This window comes from Impatiens glandulifera, chromosome 8 (assembly GCF_907164915.1).
Source record: "Impatiens glandulifera chromosome 8, dImpGla2.1, whole genome shotgun sequence".
Lineage (NCBI taxonomy): Eukaryota > Viridiplantae > Streptophyta > Magnoliopsida > Ericales > Balsaminaceae > Impatiens > Impatiens glandulifera.
Window position 1 is genome coordinate 100,774 of NC_061869.1, and position 13,778 is coordinate 114,551.

A 13,778-nucleotide genomic window follows, 5' to 3' on the forward strand; every position below is an offset into this window, starting at 1 on the left:
TTCAGCGTTTCGTCCAACTACTAATTTCCCTCTTCTTCTCAATGTGCCATCGATATAAGTGAAATCCGGGTGAGAATTTGGTGCATCACTTATTTCTTGAACAAGCTTGACCAGATTTAGATCAGTGACATACGTTTCTTGTATTTGTTTTTGCACAGATGTATGGTATACCGAAATTCCTGCGCATTGGACCCTTGTATCCCGCCTAGATAACGCATCTGCCACCAGGTTCTCTTTTCCCTTTTTATACTGAACCGTGAAATCATAACCTACCAATTTGTAAAGCCACTTTTCTTGTGCAGGAGTCTGCACTCTTTGTTCTAGCAGATAATTAAGCGCTTTATGATCTGTTTTCACCACAAATGTTTTATATCTGAGGTAGGTTCTCCACTTCTGCACAGCAAACGTTAAGGACATCAGTTCCTTTTCATAAGTCGATGATGGCAGTTTCCTGGATTCGATAGCTTTGCTGATAAATGCTATTGGGCGACCTTCCTGCATCAACACTGCACCAATGCATGCTCCGCTTGCGTCCGTCTCTACAACGAATGGAGTCTGAAAATTGGGCAGAGCCAGAACTGGAGGGGATATCATCATTTGTTTCAGCAATTGAAATGCGTCATCTGCTTCTTTGTTCCAACCAAACTGTCCCTTTTTCAGCAGAGAAGTAAGGGGTCGAGCAATGCAACCGTATTGCTTAATGAATCTACGGTAATACCCAGTTAAGCCTAGGAATCCCTTGAGTTGTTTTGGTGATTGTGGAACGGGCCATGCGCTCATTGCTTCCAATTTCTCCAGATCTGCAGCTATTCCATTTTCATCCAAAATGTGTCCCAGGTATGCAATTTGATTACAGCCAAAACTGCACTTCCCTTTATTTAAAACTAATTGATGTTGTTGTAATATAAGTAATACTTGTCTCAGATGAAATATATGCTCCTTCCAGTTTGAACTGTAAACCAGAATATCATCAAAGAAAACCAACACAGATTTCCTTAGAAATGGCTTCAACACATCATTCATCAAACTTTGGAAGGTGGAAGGTGCATTTGTTAAGCCAAATGGCATCACCAGGAACTCATACAAGCCCTCATGAGTTCGGAACGCAGTCTTATGGCAGTCTTCCGGGTACATTCGTATTTAGTGAAAACCAGATTTCAAATCCAGTTTGGAAAAAACCTTGGATCCATGCAGCTCCTCCATCAGTTCTTCTATCACCGGAATCGGAAACTTGTCTTTAATGGTGGCTGAGTTCAACCTCCTATAATCGATACACATCCTCCAAGATAAGTCTTTTTTTCTGATCAACACCACGGGAGCAGCGAACGAACTGTGACTTTTTCTAATTATTCCCCTTTCCAGCATATCATTGATTAAGTTCTCAATTTCTGATTTCTGCAGGGCCGGGTAGCGATAAGGGTGTAAGCACACAACTTCGGTGCCTTCCTTTAGTGGGATCCGATGATCGTGCTCTTTTGTAGGTGGTAAGCCATCCGGTTGCTGGAACAGAGTACTAAAATCATCAAGCAACCCCTGAAGATCTTCAGAAACCTCTTCCTAGGCTCTTGTGATAAGTGCAAAGAACTGGGCTTCATTCTCTGTTTTTGCTTGTACCATGGCAGCCAGGCTGCCCTTCCTTAACAATTTCTCCAACTGGTGACCCTCTATAAGATTAATTTGTGTTTGGGGTATCCCTTGCAAGGTAATAGTTGCACCCTCCATTTCAAAAGAAAATGTAAGTTTTTCAAAATTCCAGGCTGAAGTGCCTAAAGTAATTAACCACTCTATGCCCAACACCATATCATAACCTGTCATAGTAAGAACTTTCATATCCGCTTGATAATCTTTACCTTCCATGGACCATTTCAGGTTTTTGCAAACGCTGGAACAAAACAGGGTTGAACCGTCTGCCACTTTTACCGACAACACTTGAGTTTTCATAGCCTCGTGGCCTATATTTCTTAGTATCTTGCTGTTAATGAAGTTGTGAGTGCTGCCTGTGTCGATAAGGATCACTACCGGCAGACTCCCAATCTTGCCCCGGATCTGGAGAGTTTGGAAATTCTTGGAACCGGTTAAGGCATGTAGAGAAATGGCAGGCTCCTCCACTGAATTGGGCTGCAACAATGAAGGATCGTCAACAACCGTTTCTTGAACCAATTGGACATCTGGTAAGGCTTCTTCCTCATTAGCCGAGATCATGAACAACTTTGTTTTACACTTGTGGTTTGGTTCCCATTTCTGATCACATTTGTAACAAAGGCCTTTTCTCCTTTTCTCGTCAAATACAGCAGGTTCTAATTGTTTCATCGAGCCCTCATTCCCGCCAGAAGAAGATGCATGAGGAATGCCCGAAAAAGAAGTTCGGTTGGTACTTGGCCCGACTGGTTTGGGCAGTAAAGGGGCTGATTTACTATACAAGTGTCCTCTGCTCCACAGGGATCTGTATATTGATTCTTGGGCTTTGGCCATCGACATAGACTCGTTCAAAGTTTCTGGATTTCTAAGTTTGACAGCATCTGCAATTTCCTCGTTCAGACCCGCCAGGTAACATTCTATCACGTACTCCCCGGGAAGGTTAAGCAATTTCTGGGAAATATTTATATATTGTTGATTGTAATACATGACTGATTCCTCATTCTGTCGCAGATGCATAATCTGTCTCATGGGGGTGTCATACATAGAGGGACCAAAATGTGCTAGTAGATCCCTTCTGAACACTTCCCACGTCAAGATTTCCCGATGATTGCGTTGCTGCAAATAGGAACCGTACCACATTCTGGCGTTGCCCGTAAAATGGATTGGAGCAATGTCTGTTTTGGTTTCATCCTCTGTCTTATCAACGCGGAAAAATTGTTCTGCAGATATGAGCCAACCTTCCACTTCGGTTCCATCAAATCGAGGAAAGTCGACTTTGGTGAGTCGGGTTGGAGGAATATGTCGAACGTTTCTATCACGTGGAGGGTTCTGACGGCCATTACCCTCATGTCCCCTATGGCGATTTTCTTGGCCAAGAATATGAATTTGTTCTTCAGTGGCCTTCATACGAGTTTCAATAGTGTCCAATCTACGATCCATTCTAGTGTTCACATCAAGAAAGGAGGCAGTTAACGTTTCGATGGAAGCACGAAGGGCATCAATCTCTGACTGTTGTCGGGTTTCCACCATGGTAGGATTGTATGGCTCTGATACCAAGATGTTACAGGTTAGGGTTTGACAAATTATTGAATTTTGTGGTTTTATGATTTAGGGCAGCGGAAGCAGTGTTTTTGAAGAAGAAGAAGAGATCTGAAGAAGAAGGAAGGATCTGTCAATTTATTAACAGCCAAGAAGAAGAAGAAAAGGTACATAACAACCTTTAAGATTTTCCATAATATTGATAAAGAGATTTGGGATTGTTATACCCAAACATTACAGTTTTACAGTTACATAACTACTTTTCATAACTACCCATTACACAAACTGCCCACTACACAAACAGTTACTAACTTCTAACTTGTGTAACTGTCTAAACTTATCATGAACACAACACACACAACAAACATAACTGTCATACAATTATACTGAAATTACTAGCTACATGTAACAATATCTCTCTCAGGAAAAATACATAAACAATGATCGCATTTACTGCCTGATAATGAATCATTACGATCTTCAATAAGGATTAACTTACCTTAAGAATCAAGTACTTGCCAGTTAACGGAACCAACAGGCCGTCCTCGACCTCGTTTGGGAGAGAACTCCGACTTCGGCGATGTTAATGTAAATCCGTTTGAGCGACGGCGACACAACCGGAATCCTCAAATTAACGTTGGCGTAGTACTTCCTTGGCCGTCCACTCTTCTTCTTCCCACTCAGATTGCCGCTGCTGACTATGGATGTGACGACTCCTGTGCTCATTACGGCGTTTGAACAAGTGTTAATAACTGCAGTATTTACGATCGGCGGAGAAAGCGAAGCAGATGCGCCACTTTCCTTCTCTTGCATCAAAGATAAATTCATTTCCATTGCTCTCCACTTTCGACCTTAAAAATGCCCGGACAGAGATACTTGGATTTTAAAAAACAGAAAGAAGAATCAATCATAATCATAAACAAGTGTAAAAGTTAAATCCCAAAGTTAAATCCCAAAGTTAAACCCTAACCTGATAGAGGAGAGGAGGCGTGTCGATTCTCGCCGCTAATTAACCAAATTTAATTTATTCTTAAATTTATTTTATTTGCTTCTATATATAATAATATAAATATTCAATTTTTTAACTTCATATTTATTTGTATTAAAAAAAGAATTATATTTAATTGACTCAAAATATAAAGATAAAATAAATAAGAAGAAAAAATTGATAAAATTATATTAATTCTAATAAAAAATTGTAAAAATGATATATCAAACTTCAAATTAAGCATTAAACCATCTAACTTGGATTTTCATATTGAAGTAAGCAGATAAAAGATGTCACTATCTCATCCATGTCAAACTGTTACAACTTATATATGATGACATATGATATAGGGTAAGAATTAAAAAAAATGAAGACTAAAATAAAATATATATTGAAATCTCAATATCACATACTAAGCACTCGTTTTATTAGGATATTGACACGAGATACTTTCTATTTTTTTCATTCATTTAGACATAATCTTTTGCATATGCACATTAACCACCCTTTTTATTTTTAGTTACAAAACTACAACTTTGTAAATGGTCCATTCATTAGTACAACTCACAAACAGAGTAAATAATTGTATAATCGACCACGCAATATAACTAAAGATTTCATGTCCTTCCCAAAATAAAAATTGTTGGTATATAAACAGATAGATATAGACTTTAATTGATGGAAATATATGAAGTACATTAAAAGATGGGGAAATTTGATCAAATAACCTCAAAGATGAGGTTATTTGATCTGATGGTAAGTTGATAATTTTATTGCGTTCGTGGTGATTTTATTTTTTTTGGACGATTTTGCCCTTGTCGCGAAACGCTAAGTGACTTAGCGTTTCGCGAAGTGACGATATGTGAAATGTCCAGATTACCCTTACTATTTAATATAACCTCCGTACCTTTTTTTCATTTCTTTTCTTCTCCTTCTCTCTCTTCCCGCTCTTCTCCTCCTTCTCTCTAAACTCCGGCGGCGGCGGCGGCGAACTCGTCGGAGATCTCGGCGGCGACGGTTCGTTCGAAATCCACTATGAGCTCGACGACGTGCACGAGCACTATTCCAATAGGTACGTCTATTTTAAGCATGTTTTATTGATGTTCGGTTTCTAAGATTGATTAGGGTTTACTTCCCGTTTCGCTAAGTGCCTTACGATTCGCGAAGGCCTTCCCGTTTCGCTAAATGCCTTACGCTTCGCGAAGGCCTCCCCGTTTCGCTAAGTTCCTAGTGATTCGCGAAGTATTAATTATCCGTCTCTAAATCAAATCATGTTTTTTTATTGCAGCTGAAGTTTTCGTTTTCTATAATGGAGAGTGGAAACTTGATGCTGATGGAATACTGTATTTTGATGCATCTTCAATCAAAACATTTGATCTACCCCAAAGTACTCGTTATGCTGAATTACTTGATATACTCTACGATAGACTTAATCTCCAGATATCAACATACGATTTAGTGCTCCAAGTGAAGTATGATATTCCGAATATCAGAAATCCAAAACCTGTTTTTATTGATAATGATGGGGATTTGAACACATATCTATCACGCTTGATTTTGGGTCGAACAGTGTCACCATTGTGTGTATCTGTAGTGGAGAAGTCAGCGTTTACTAAAGAAAAGATACCACTACTTACATACCCAACTCAAGAAAGTATACTACCACCACAACTTACTCAGAAATTTGTTCCACCTGTTGTACCCTTGGAATTCTTTGTTGAAAGTCAAAATGAAGCCGGAGAAACCTCTTTGCCTCACATCCCACTTACTCAGGACTTGCATGTTAATAGTGGTGAAAAAGCATCAATACCTATACAACCAAGTGCAAGAAGATCATCATTGGGTACACCAACTAGTGCAAGAAAGGCATCAAATGGTACACCAATAAGTGCTAGAAGATCATCAATGGGTACACCATCTAGTGCAAGACGATCTTCAATGGGTACACCATCGACAGACCCGACAGACACATCACCGCCAGACCCCACATTTGCGATGGCATTAACTAGTGAAACCGTATTGGAAGTCGGTTCGTTGTTTGAAAATAAAAAAGAACTTCAACTTGCTCTATATAAGTATGCGATGGCCAATCATTTTGAATTCAAAGTGGAGAAGTCAAGAAAAAATCTTTGGAAACTCAAATGTTTGGATGAGGCATGCAAGTGGAGCTTGCGGGCTGTGAAAGGTAAGTTTTCTGAGATGTTTGAGATCCGGACATTTGAGCAACAACACTCATGCTCAGTTTTGTCGAGGCCCAAGAAAAAAATGCAAACACCAGCATGGGTTATTGGGCAGTGCGTGAAGAGCAAGTACATGGACCATCATCATAACCACTTGCCTAAGAAAATAATTGAAGACATGCAGACAACTTATGGGATATTTTTGACTTATAATAAGGCATGGAGGGCAAGGGAAAATGCTTTAATAGCAATGCGAGGAACGGTAGAGGATTCCTATGGAATACTGCCATCATACCTTTACATGTTGGAGAAGTGTAATTCTGGTACCATAACCGACATACAGACAGACGAGCTCGGCCACTTCAAGTATATGTTCATGTCCCTAGGCCTCTCAATTAGGGGTTTCAAATCCTTTTGCCGTCCTGTATTATGTGTTGATGCTAGTTTTCTTAAGCACAAGGTGGGTGGTCAATTATTGGTGGCTATTGCATTGGATGCGAATGAGCAACTATATCCTGTCGCATTCGGCGTTATTGATTCAGAGAATAATAACTCCTGGACTTATTTCATGCAAAAACTGAGAGACGCAATTGGATTAGTTGATGATCTCGTCTTCGTATCCGACAGACACCCAAGCATCGCTAATGCCTTGTGTGCTGTTTTCCCAGAAGCAGACCACGGTGCGTGCACATATCACATAAAGACGAATATTGTGGCCAAATTCAAAAGTGATAAGTGTCATGCGGAGTTTGATTCGGCTTCAAGGGCGTACACTGTCCACGAATTTAATCGGTGGTTTGAGAAGATCAAGGTTAAAGATCACAAGATTACTGCCTATTTGGAAGAAATTGGGTTCCAAAGATGGAGTAGAGCATTTTTTCCCGGTAAGCGATACAATCAACTCACAAGCAATTATGTTGAGAGTTTCAATAGTCAGAGCAGGGAAGCCAGAAAGTATCCCATTTCAGAAATGGTTGAGTATTTAAGATTCACAATACAACATTGGTTTAACGATAGAAGAGAAAGAGCGTATAATCACGAAGAAGTTTTATCTCCAAATTATGAGAAGGTGTTACGTGAGGGATTCGAGAAGGCCAGATTCTATACAGTCCAATCGCTTAACCGATTCGAGTTTTATGTGCATGACAATCAGTCCCATTTCAAAGTCAATTTGAAAGACATGAACTGCACTTGTAGAGTATTCGAAGTTTCGGGTCTTCCTTGTACGCATGCAATGGCTGCTGCCCGTAGTCGGAATTTGGTTTCTTATGACTTATGTTCAAGGTATTAATATTTAGCTCACGTGTTCATTTTAACCAGTTAATAATTCGTTATATTTTCCCTGCACACAGGTATTACACAACTGAGTGTTGGATAAATTCATATGCCGAGACATGTTATCCTCCCGGTGATGAAGAAAATTGGGATGTTCCCGAACATATCAAGCAACGTTCGTGTCTTAAACCAAATGTGAAGGTTAAGAAAGGCAGACCACAAACAAAGCGTAGGTCATCCCAGGGTGAGGTCCGTAAGGTCCCGAGACGATGCAGCTCATGTGCTAGGCTTGGACATAATAGGGCAACATGCAAAGTAGTGATGCCTGCACCATCTACTGCACGAGCTTCATCATCTAAGCAGCATGACTCATCATCTCAACAATATGAACCTTTAGCTTGATAGATACTATGTTGTAATATATGTTGTTAATTGAACTATGGTACTGGTAAGATACTATGCGTAAGATACTATGTTGTTAATTCAGGTTTAAAGTTTATGTTGTATGTTCTAGTAGTAGTATATGAGTAGGGAAACGACAAGTAATAACTTAGCAAAACGAAGAGTACTTAGCGAAACGAAGAGTACTTAGCGAATAAGTTATCATCCAACTTCCAAAATATTCATCAAGGTTTACAATACATCAAAATAAGTTATCCAATTTACACAAAATAATGTTTAAACTAAGGTTCCATAATCTGATGGAATAACCGGACCGCCATCTTCTGCCTAAAAAACCCCATGTTTTTTGAGGTCACATTGTGCACGGGTTGATTAGCGGTCAAGTGTTCCATATACATTAGCGTGAAGACCCCACAGTCCCCGCTCTCTGTTGCCCGTGGGACTTCTCCAACCTTATCTGCAGCGGTTTTCACTTTGGGGTGTGGTAACCGTTTGTAAGTCATTGGTTGGATGGGGCCTTCGAAGTTGAATTTAGGATATCTTACCCTCTCATCAGGAGTGATTGTCTTTGCGAATATATATGGAATCATGTCGCAGAAGGGTTTCAAATAAGGATCAAGATTCTTATAAAGATATGCATCACAGTCGTACACGTCAATGCGGTACTTTTGAAGACGTGCTACACACAAAATCCAGTGTTTCTGGTTAATGTTCACAGGCATGTAGACATCGTCAATTGTTGACCATTCTGGCATATATCTATGTGGTGATGCCATGTAATAGTCTTTGAATTCGGCGACTGGATAGTTAGCAGGATCCTTAATAAAAGTCCTGTGCTCTCGCCTGATTCTGTCCGCCAATAAGCAATCCTCAATTGCCACATGTGAATTTTTATATGTCTTGGGATAGTAGGAAATCCTTTTCCGCAAAAGATGGCAGAATGCATCGATTTCCTGCACAATGGGAGCATACAACATACATTCAGTATATATCAAACAACATTGACTAAGTACTTAGCGAAACGAAGAGTACTTAGCGAAACGAGAGGTACTTAGCGAATCGACAAGTACTTGGCGAAACGACAAGTACTTAGCGAAACGACAAGTACTTGGCGAATCGATAAGTACTTGGCGAATCGATAAGTACTTAGCGAATCGATAAGTACTTGGCGAAACGATGAGTATTAATGAATAATGAATTGATTTGCACGACTTATAGTGTCTTCAAGCCATGTCAACCTTGTTAAAACTCTAACAAACACATCCTTCTTTGCTTGGCAAGTATGTACATCCGTTGTCAAATTATCGGTTTGTGGATCATCCAACCACGCCTTTACTTTATCCAGCAGCTCATCTTCAAATTTTTGAAGGTGATTCACTTTCATTGGATCCTTTGTCTTGGGCATTTTTGACAAGAAAGGGTTGGTGTACGAGTCATCTTTTTTCGGCTTCCTCACTCTCCTCCCATAATTTCCTTTAGGAGGAGTTTTGTATAACTGGAAATCATCATTGTCATCATTGTCATCTCCTCCCATAATTTCCTCATTTGTCTGTGTCTTCACATCCACACTCTTCTCATCCTTCACCTTCAGTTTCAGATCAACCTCCACATCATCCACCTTAGCCACACCATCCAGCTTCTCACCGTCCTCCACTTTAGCCTCATCCTCCATCTTTACGTCCTCCACCTTCGCATCGTTCTCTTTTCGTTCATCCTCCATCATCTCACCGTCCTCCACCTTAGCCTCATCCATCTTCTCATCATCATCCACCTTCTCATCGTTCTCAACCTTAGCCTCATCCATCTTCTCATCATCATCCACCTTCTCATCGTTCTCAACCTTAGCCTCATCCATCTTCTCATCATCATCCACATTCTCATCGTTCTCCACCTTCTGTTCGTCCTCCACATTCTCATTGTCCTCCTTTACATCGTCTTTCTTCCCATCATTCCCATCATTCACCTTCTCATCATCCCCCACAGTATCCTGCATCGCTATCATCTCCTACAAAATAGGCAAAATTCTGGTCAGTACAAACTTAGTGAATCGACAAGTACTAACTTGAGGTCGCGGAGGGGGGAGTAAGAATGCGGGCCGGAATCGATTCATAAGCAAGCTTCTTCTTCAAGTTGGCTGCTTCTTTAAGAGTAGCATCAGCATTTCTCTTCCTCGTGGCAAGTTTGGGGGGATTCAGAGTAACTTCTTCATGTTCACTTTCTTCATCTTCATCTTCATCTTCATCAAAATCATCTTTTATTACCTTCCCATCAGTAAATCCCTCAAAAAAATCATCAGTTGTCTCGTCGATTTGCTCAAATACATCACCACTGTATAACCTCTTCTCCATGGAGGACTCTTCCATCTCAGTCACATCCGTGTTCTCTAGGGCAGTCTTTACCTCGATCGATGTGTTTTTCCTGTTGGAATGATAGAGTAACAACCTTGGGCGTAGAGGGTCATTAATCTAATTCCTTCTGGCGAATTTAGGGATAAAGTTTTCGATGACCTCATACGTCCACACTTGAAGTGCCAATGCGAACCCATAGATGTTATATGCAAAAGGAGCATAAGGATCTTCAGCCTTCTCCTTCTTGTCAAAATATGAGGTACTGAGATGTTTCATGTTCTTGTTTAAACCCTTGAGGGTGGCTCTAAAGGTGACCTTCCCCCATGGATATTGGAGGAAAGTGTCCTTGTCTTCCACCATGTTGAGTATTTTTGGAAATATAACTCTTTTTGGATCAAATGTGAATAGGTACTGACAAATCAGGCATACCAGCCCCATCTTGAATGCATCTTCCTTGTCTTTGCATTTGAAAAAAAGCTTTCTCGAAGTCGCACATTTTCAGACTCATGCTCCCTTTAAAGTATTTCACCGAGAGAGGTGGACAACAGCGCAATTTTTCTTGTTCCAACTCAGGATAAATGCCAAAACATAGGCCGGTAACCAACGCATACTCCTTCATACCAAATACAATCTTGTGCCCATTCACCATGAAAGTTATCTCCTTGGAGTTTGAGCTTAACCTCCTCATCAACATATGATGTACAATAGTTCCTGAGAACTGCAAGAGGGGGGTTGTGAATAATGATCTGAACTGGGTATTGTACACACTCTCCAGAAGATCCATTTCATCAAACTTATTAACAATCTTCTTCAGGGTGAGGGCACTTTTCCACGAAATCCGACCGGGAAACTCAGTAACAGTTGTTTCTGCCATCTACAAAAGGAAACAACATCATCAAACACATACAGCGTAAGAACTTAGCGAATCGGGAGGTACTTAGCGAATCGCTAGGTACTTAGCGAATCGGGAGGTACTTAGCGAATCGCTAAGTACTTAGCGAATCGAGAGGTACCTAGCGAAACCGTTAACTGAACATAAGACAACATTAACCATACATAACTAATCAGAAACAAACAATAAAACTTAACATGCAAAAACCTTAAACAAAAAATCTGAAACAAACAACTAAACTTAACATGCAAAGACCAAAATCCATAAACAAAAAACCAGAAAATGATCGGCCACCACTAGGTATTTAGCGAATCGCTAGGTACTTACCGAATCGGGAGGTACCTAGCGAAACCCTAATGGCAAAAAAATATACTGAACAGAAACCCTAATGGCAAAAAAATATACTGAACAGAAACACTTAACATTACACTTAACAAATAAAACCGAAACCCATGAACAAAAAAGCAGAAAATGATAGTCGGGGAGAAAAATGAACAAACCTTAATGACGAACGAGAAGAAAGAAGAAATGATCGGCCTTGACAAGATTCAGTGAAGAGAAAATGGGTTAGAGAGAGACAGTCGGGGCGGTTGAAATGAAATGTTCTGAAATTTTTGAATATATAAGGTCTAGCGCGTGGTCGTACGCGCGTCTCTTCAACTTTCGTAGCGAGTCGGGAGGTACTTAGCGAATCGAGAGGTACTTCGCGAATCGGGAGGCACTTAGCGAATCGGGAGGCACTTAGCGAATCGGGAGACACTTAGCGAATCGGGAGGCACTTAGCGAATCGGGAGGTACTTAGCGAATCGGGAGGTACTTAGCGAATCGCGAGGTCAACGAGCTCCAGCTAAGAGAAGATAGTTTGAATACGTTTTCGCTACTATATTTGTTTAATAACGGAATCGAATTCAAACCATTCTCCTAGCTGGAGCTCGTAGTACTTAGCGAATCGTCAAGTACAAAAAAATTTATTGGTTTCATAGGTAATCTATCTCGTTTGACAAGGTATCAACAACAAAGTCATGGTTTTGAAAAGAACATGTGTTAACAAAACAAACCCTATAATTTTACATGGAAACATTTAGATTCTTCAGAAAAAGTCTTTGAAGAAGCTATCGTTGAACTCCAGATAAGAGAAAATTGTTTAAAATTTATTTCTTTAGCTTAACGACTAACGAAATTAAAGTCAGCCAATCTTTGCTTATCTGGAGGTCAATGATAGATTCTTCAAAGGCATTTTCTGAAGAATCTAAATGTTTCCAATGTAAAATTAGAAGGTTTGTTTTGTTAACATAGGTTCTCTTCATAACCATGAAGTGATGTAGATACATTGTCAAATGAAGTTCATGATTAACTATAAATAACAAAAAATCTTGATACTTAGCGAATCGCGAGGTACTACTTAGCGAAACGGTAAGTCCGTAGTGAAACGGTAAGTCCGTAGCGAAACGGTACAAGATTATACCTCATTTAATGTATAAATTATACCTTAAAATTACTGTATATATAAAAATTATTCAACCAAACAGCTAACTTAATTTACTGTATATACAATTATACAATATCTACAGTGTTATCCCTTATACCAAACATAGCCTTAAGATATAATTTATACATTAAATGAGGTATAATCTTGTACCTATTACAACCTGTTACAAACCTGTTACAAAAAGGTATAAGCATCTATAAAATATAATTCCTCATTAACCCTCTAACTTTATATAATTATTAAAATTATAATTTCTTTATTATATTTTAAAATATAATAATAAAAAAATATAATATTATTTATATTTAACGATGTTTAATTTTATAATTTAAATAATAATAATAAATACTTAATTACTTAAATGTGATATAAAATGTAATAATTATTTTTAAAAACTAATAAGGTTAATTAAAATATACCATTCATTTATAAAATAAAATTTTATTACATTATTAATAAATAATATTTAGTTACATAAATTAACGATATTATTATTATTAATACAACTTATATCTATATAAATTATTTTTTTAAACTAATTTATAATTATACTATTTAATTACAAATATTATTTTTTATAAAATTATTAATATTTTCTTTTAAATAAACAATTAATATTTTTCAATTATACAAATATTTTTAATAATACAACAATTTTAAAAAGAAATATTAAATATTAATTAATATATAAATAAATTTTATTTATCTAATTATATAAGTTAAATTATAAGAAATTATATATAAAATAATGTAAACTATATAATTTCAATATAAATAATAATACAAATTACCTATAAAATAAATATTAAAATAAATAATTTATATAAATATAAGGATAAAATATTCATTTACCTTCTTTACTATTTTTTTTATACTACCAACCAAACACAAAATAATAAATTTATATAATTTATACTTCTAACCAAACACAAATAATATATATAATTTATACCTTCTAATACCTACTTACAATTTATACCTCTTACAAATTATACCTATATAATTAATACTGCGTAACAAACGCTAT

The 13,778-nt window shown here is 38.1% G+C and overlaps 2 protein-coding genes across 2 annotated transcripts; both read right to left on the reverse strand.

Moving 5' to 3' along the window:
- Positions 1-1,140: 1,140 nt before the first annotated feature.
- Positions 1,141-3,168, reverse strand: LOC124911559. The gene is made up of 2 exons (XM_047452062.1): positions 1,615-3,168; positions 1,141-1,500 (listed from the first exon to the last, which is right to left on the reverse strand). The coding sequence occupies exons 1-2, from the start codon at positions 3,166-3,168 to the stop codon at positions 1,141-1,143; spliced, it is 1,914 nt and encodes a 637-aa protein (XP_047308018.1).
- Positions 3,169-8,303: 5,135 nt separating this feature from the next.
- Positions 8,304-10,015, reverse strand: LOC124911560 (midasin-like). Its single transcript, XM_047452063.1, has 2 exons — positions 9,311-10,015; positions 8,304-8,975 (listed from the first exon to the last, which is right to left on the reverse strand). The coding sequence occupies exons 1-2, from the start codon at positions 10,013-10,015 to the stop codon at positions 8,304-8,306; spliced, it is 1,377 nt and encodes a 458-aa protein (XP_047308019.1).
- Between the last annotated feature and the right edge of the window lie 3,763 nt (positions 10,016-13,778).

Excerpts from the sequence above, each read along its gene's own strand:
- LOC124911559 (XM_047452062.1), bottom strand. The coding sequence starts at position 3,168 with ATGGTGGAAACCCGACAACAGTCAGAGATTGATGCCCTTCGTGCTTCC. Across the intron at positions 1,501-1,614 it reads AGGGCAGCCTGGCTGCCATG|CAACCGGATGGCTTACCACC; the intron begins GTACAAGCAAAA and ends ACTCTGTTCCAG.
- LOC124911560 (XM_047452063.1), bottom strand. The coding sequence starts at position 10,015 with ATGCAGGATACTGTGGGGGATGATGAGAAGGTGAATGATGGGAATGAT. Across the intron at positions 8,976-9,310 it reads CCGATAATTTGACAACGGAT|GAAATCGATGCATTCTGCCA; the intron begins GTACATACTTGC and ends CCCATTGTGCAG.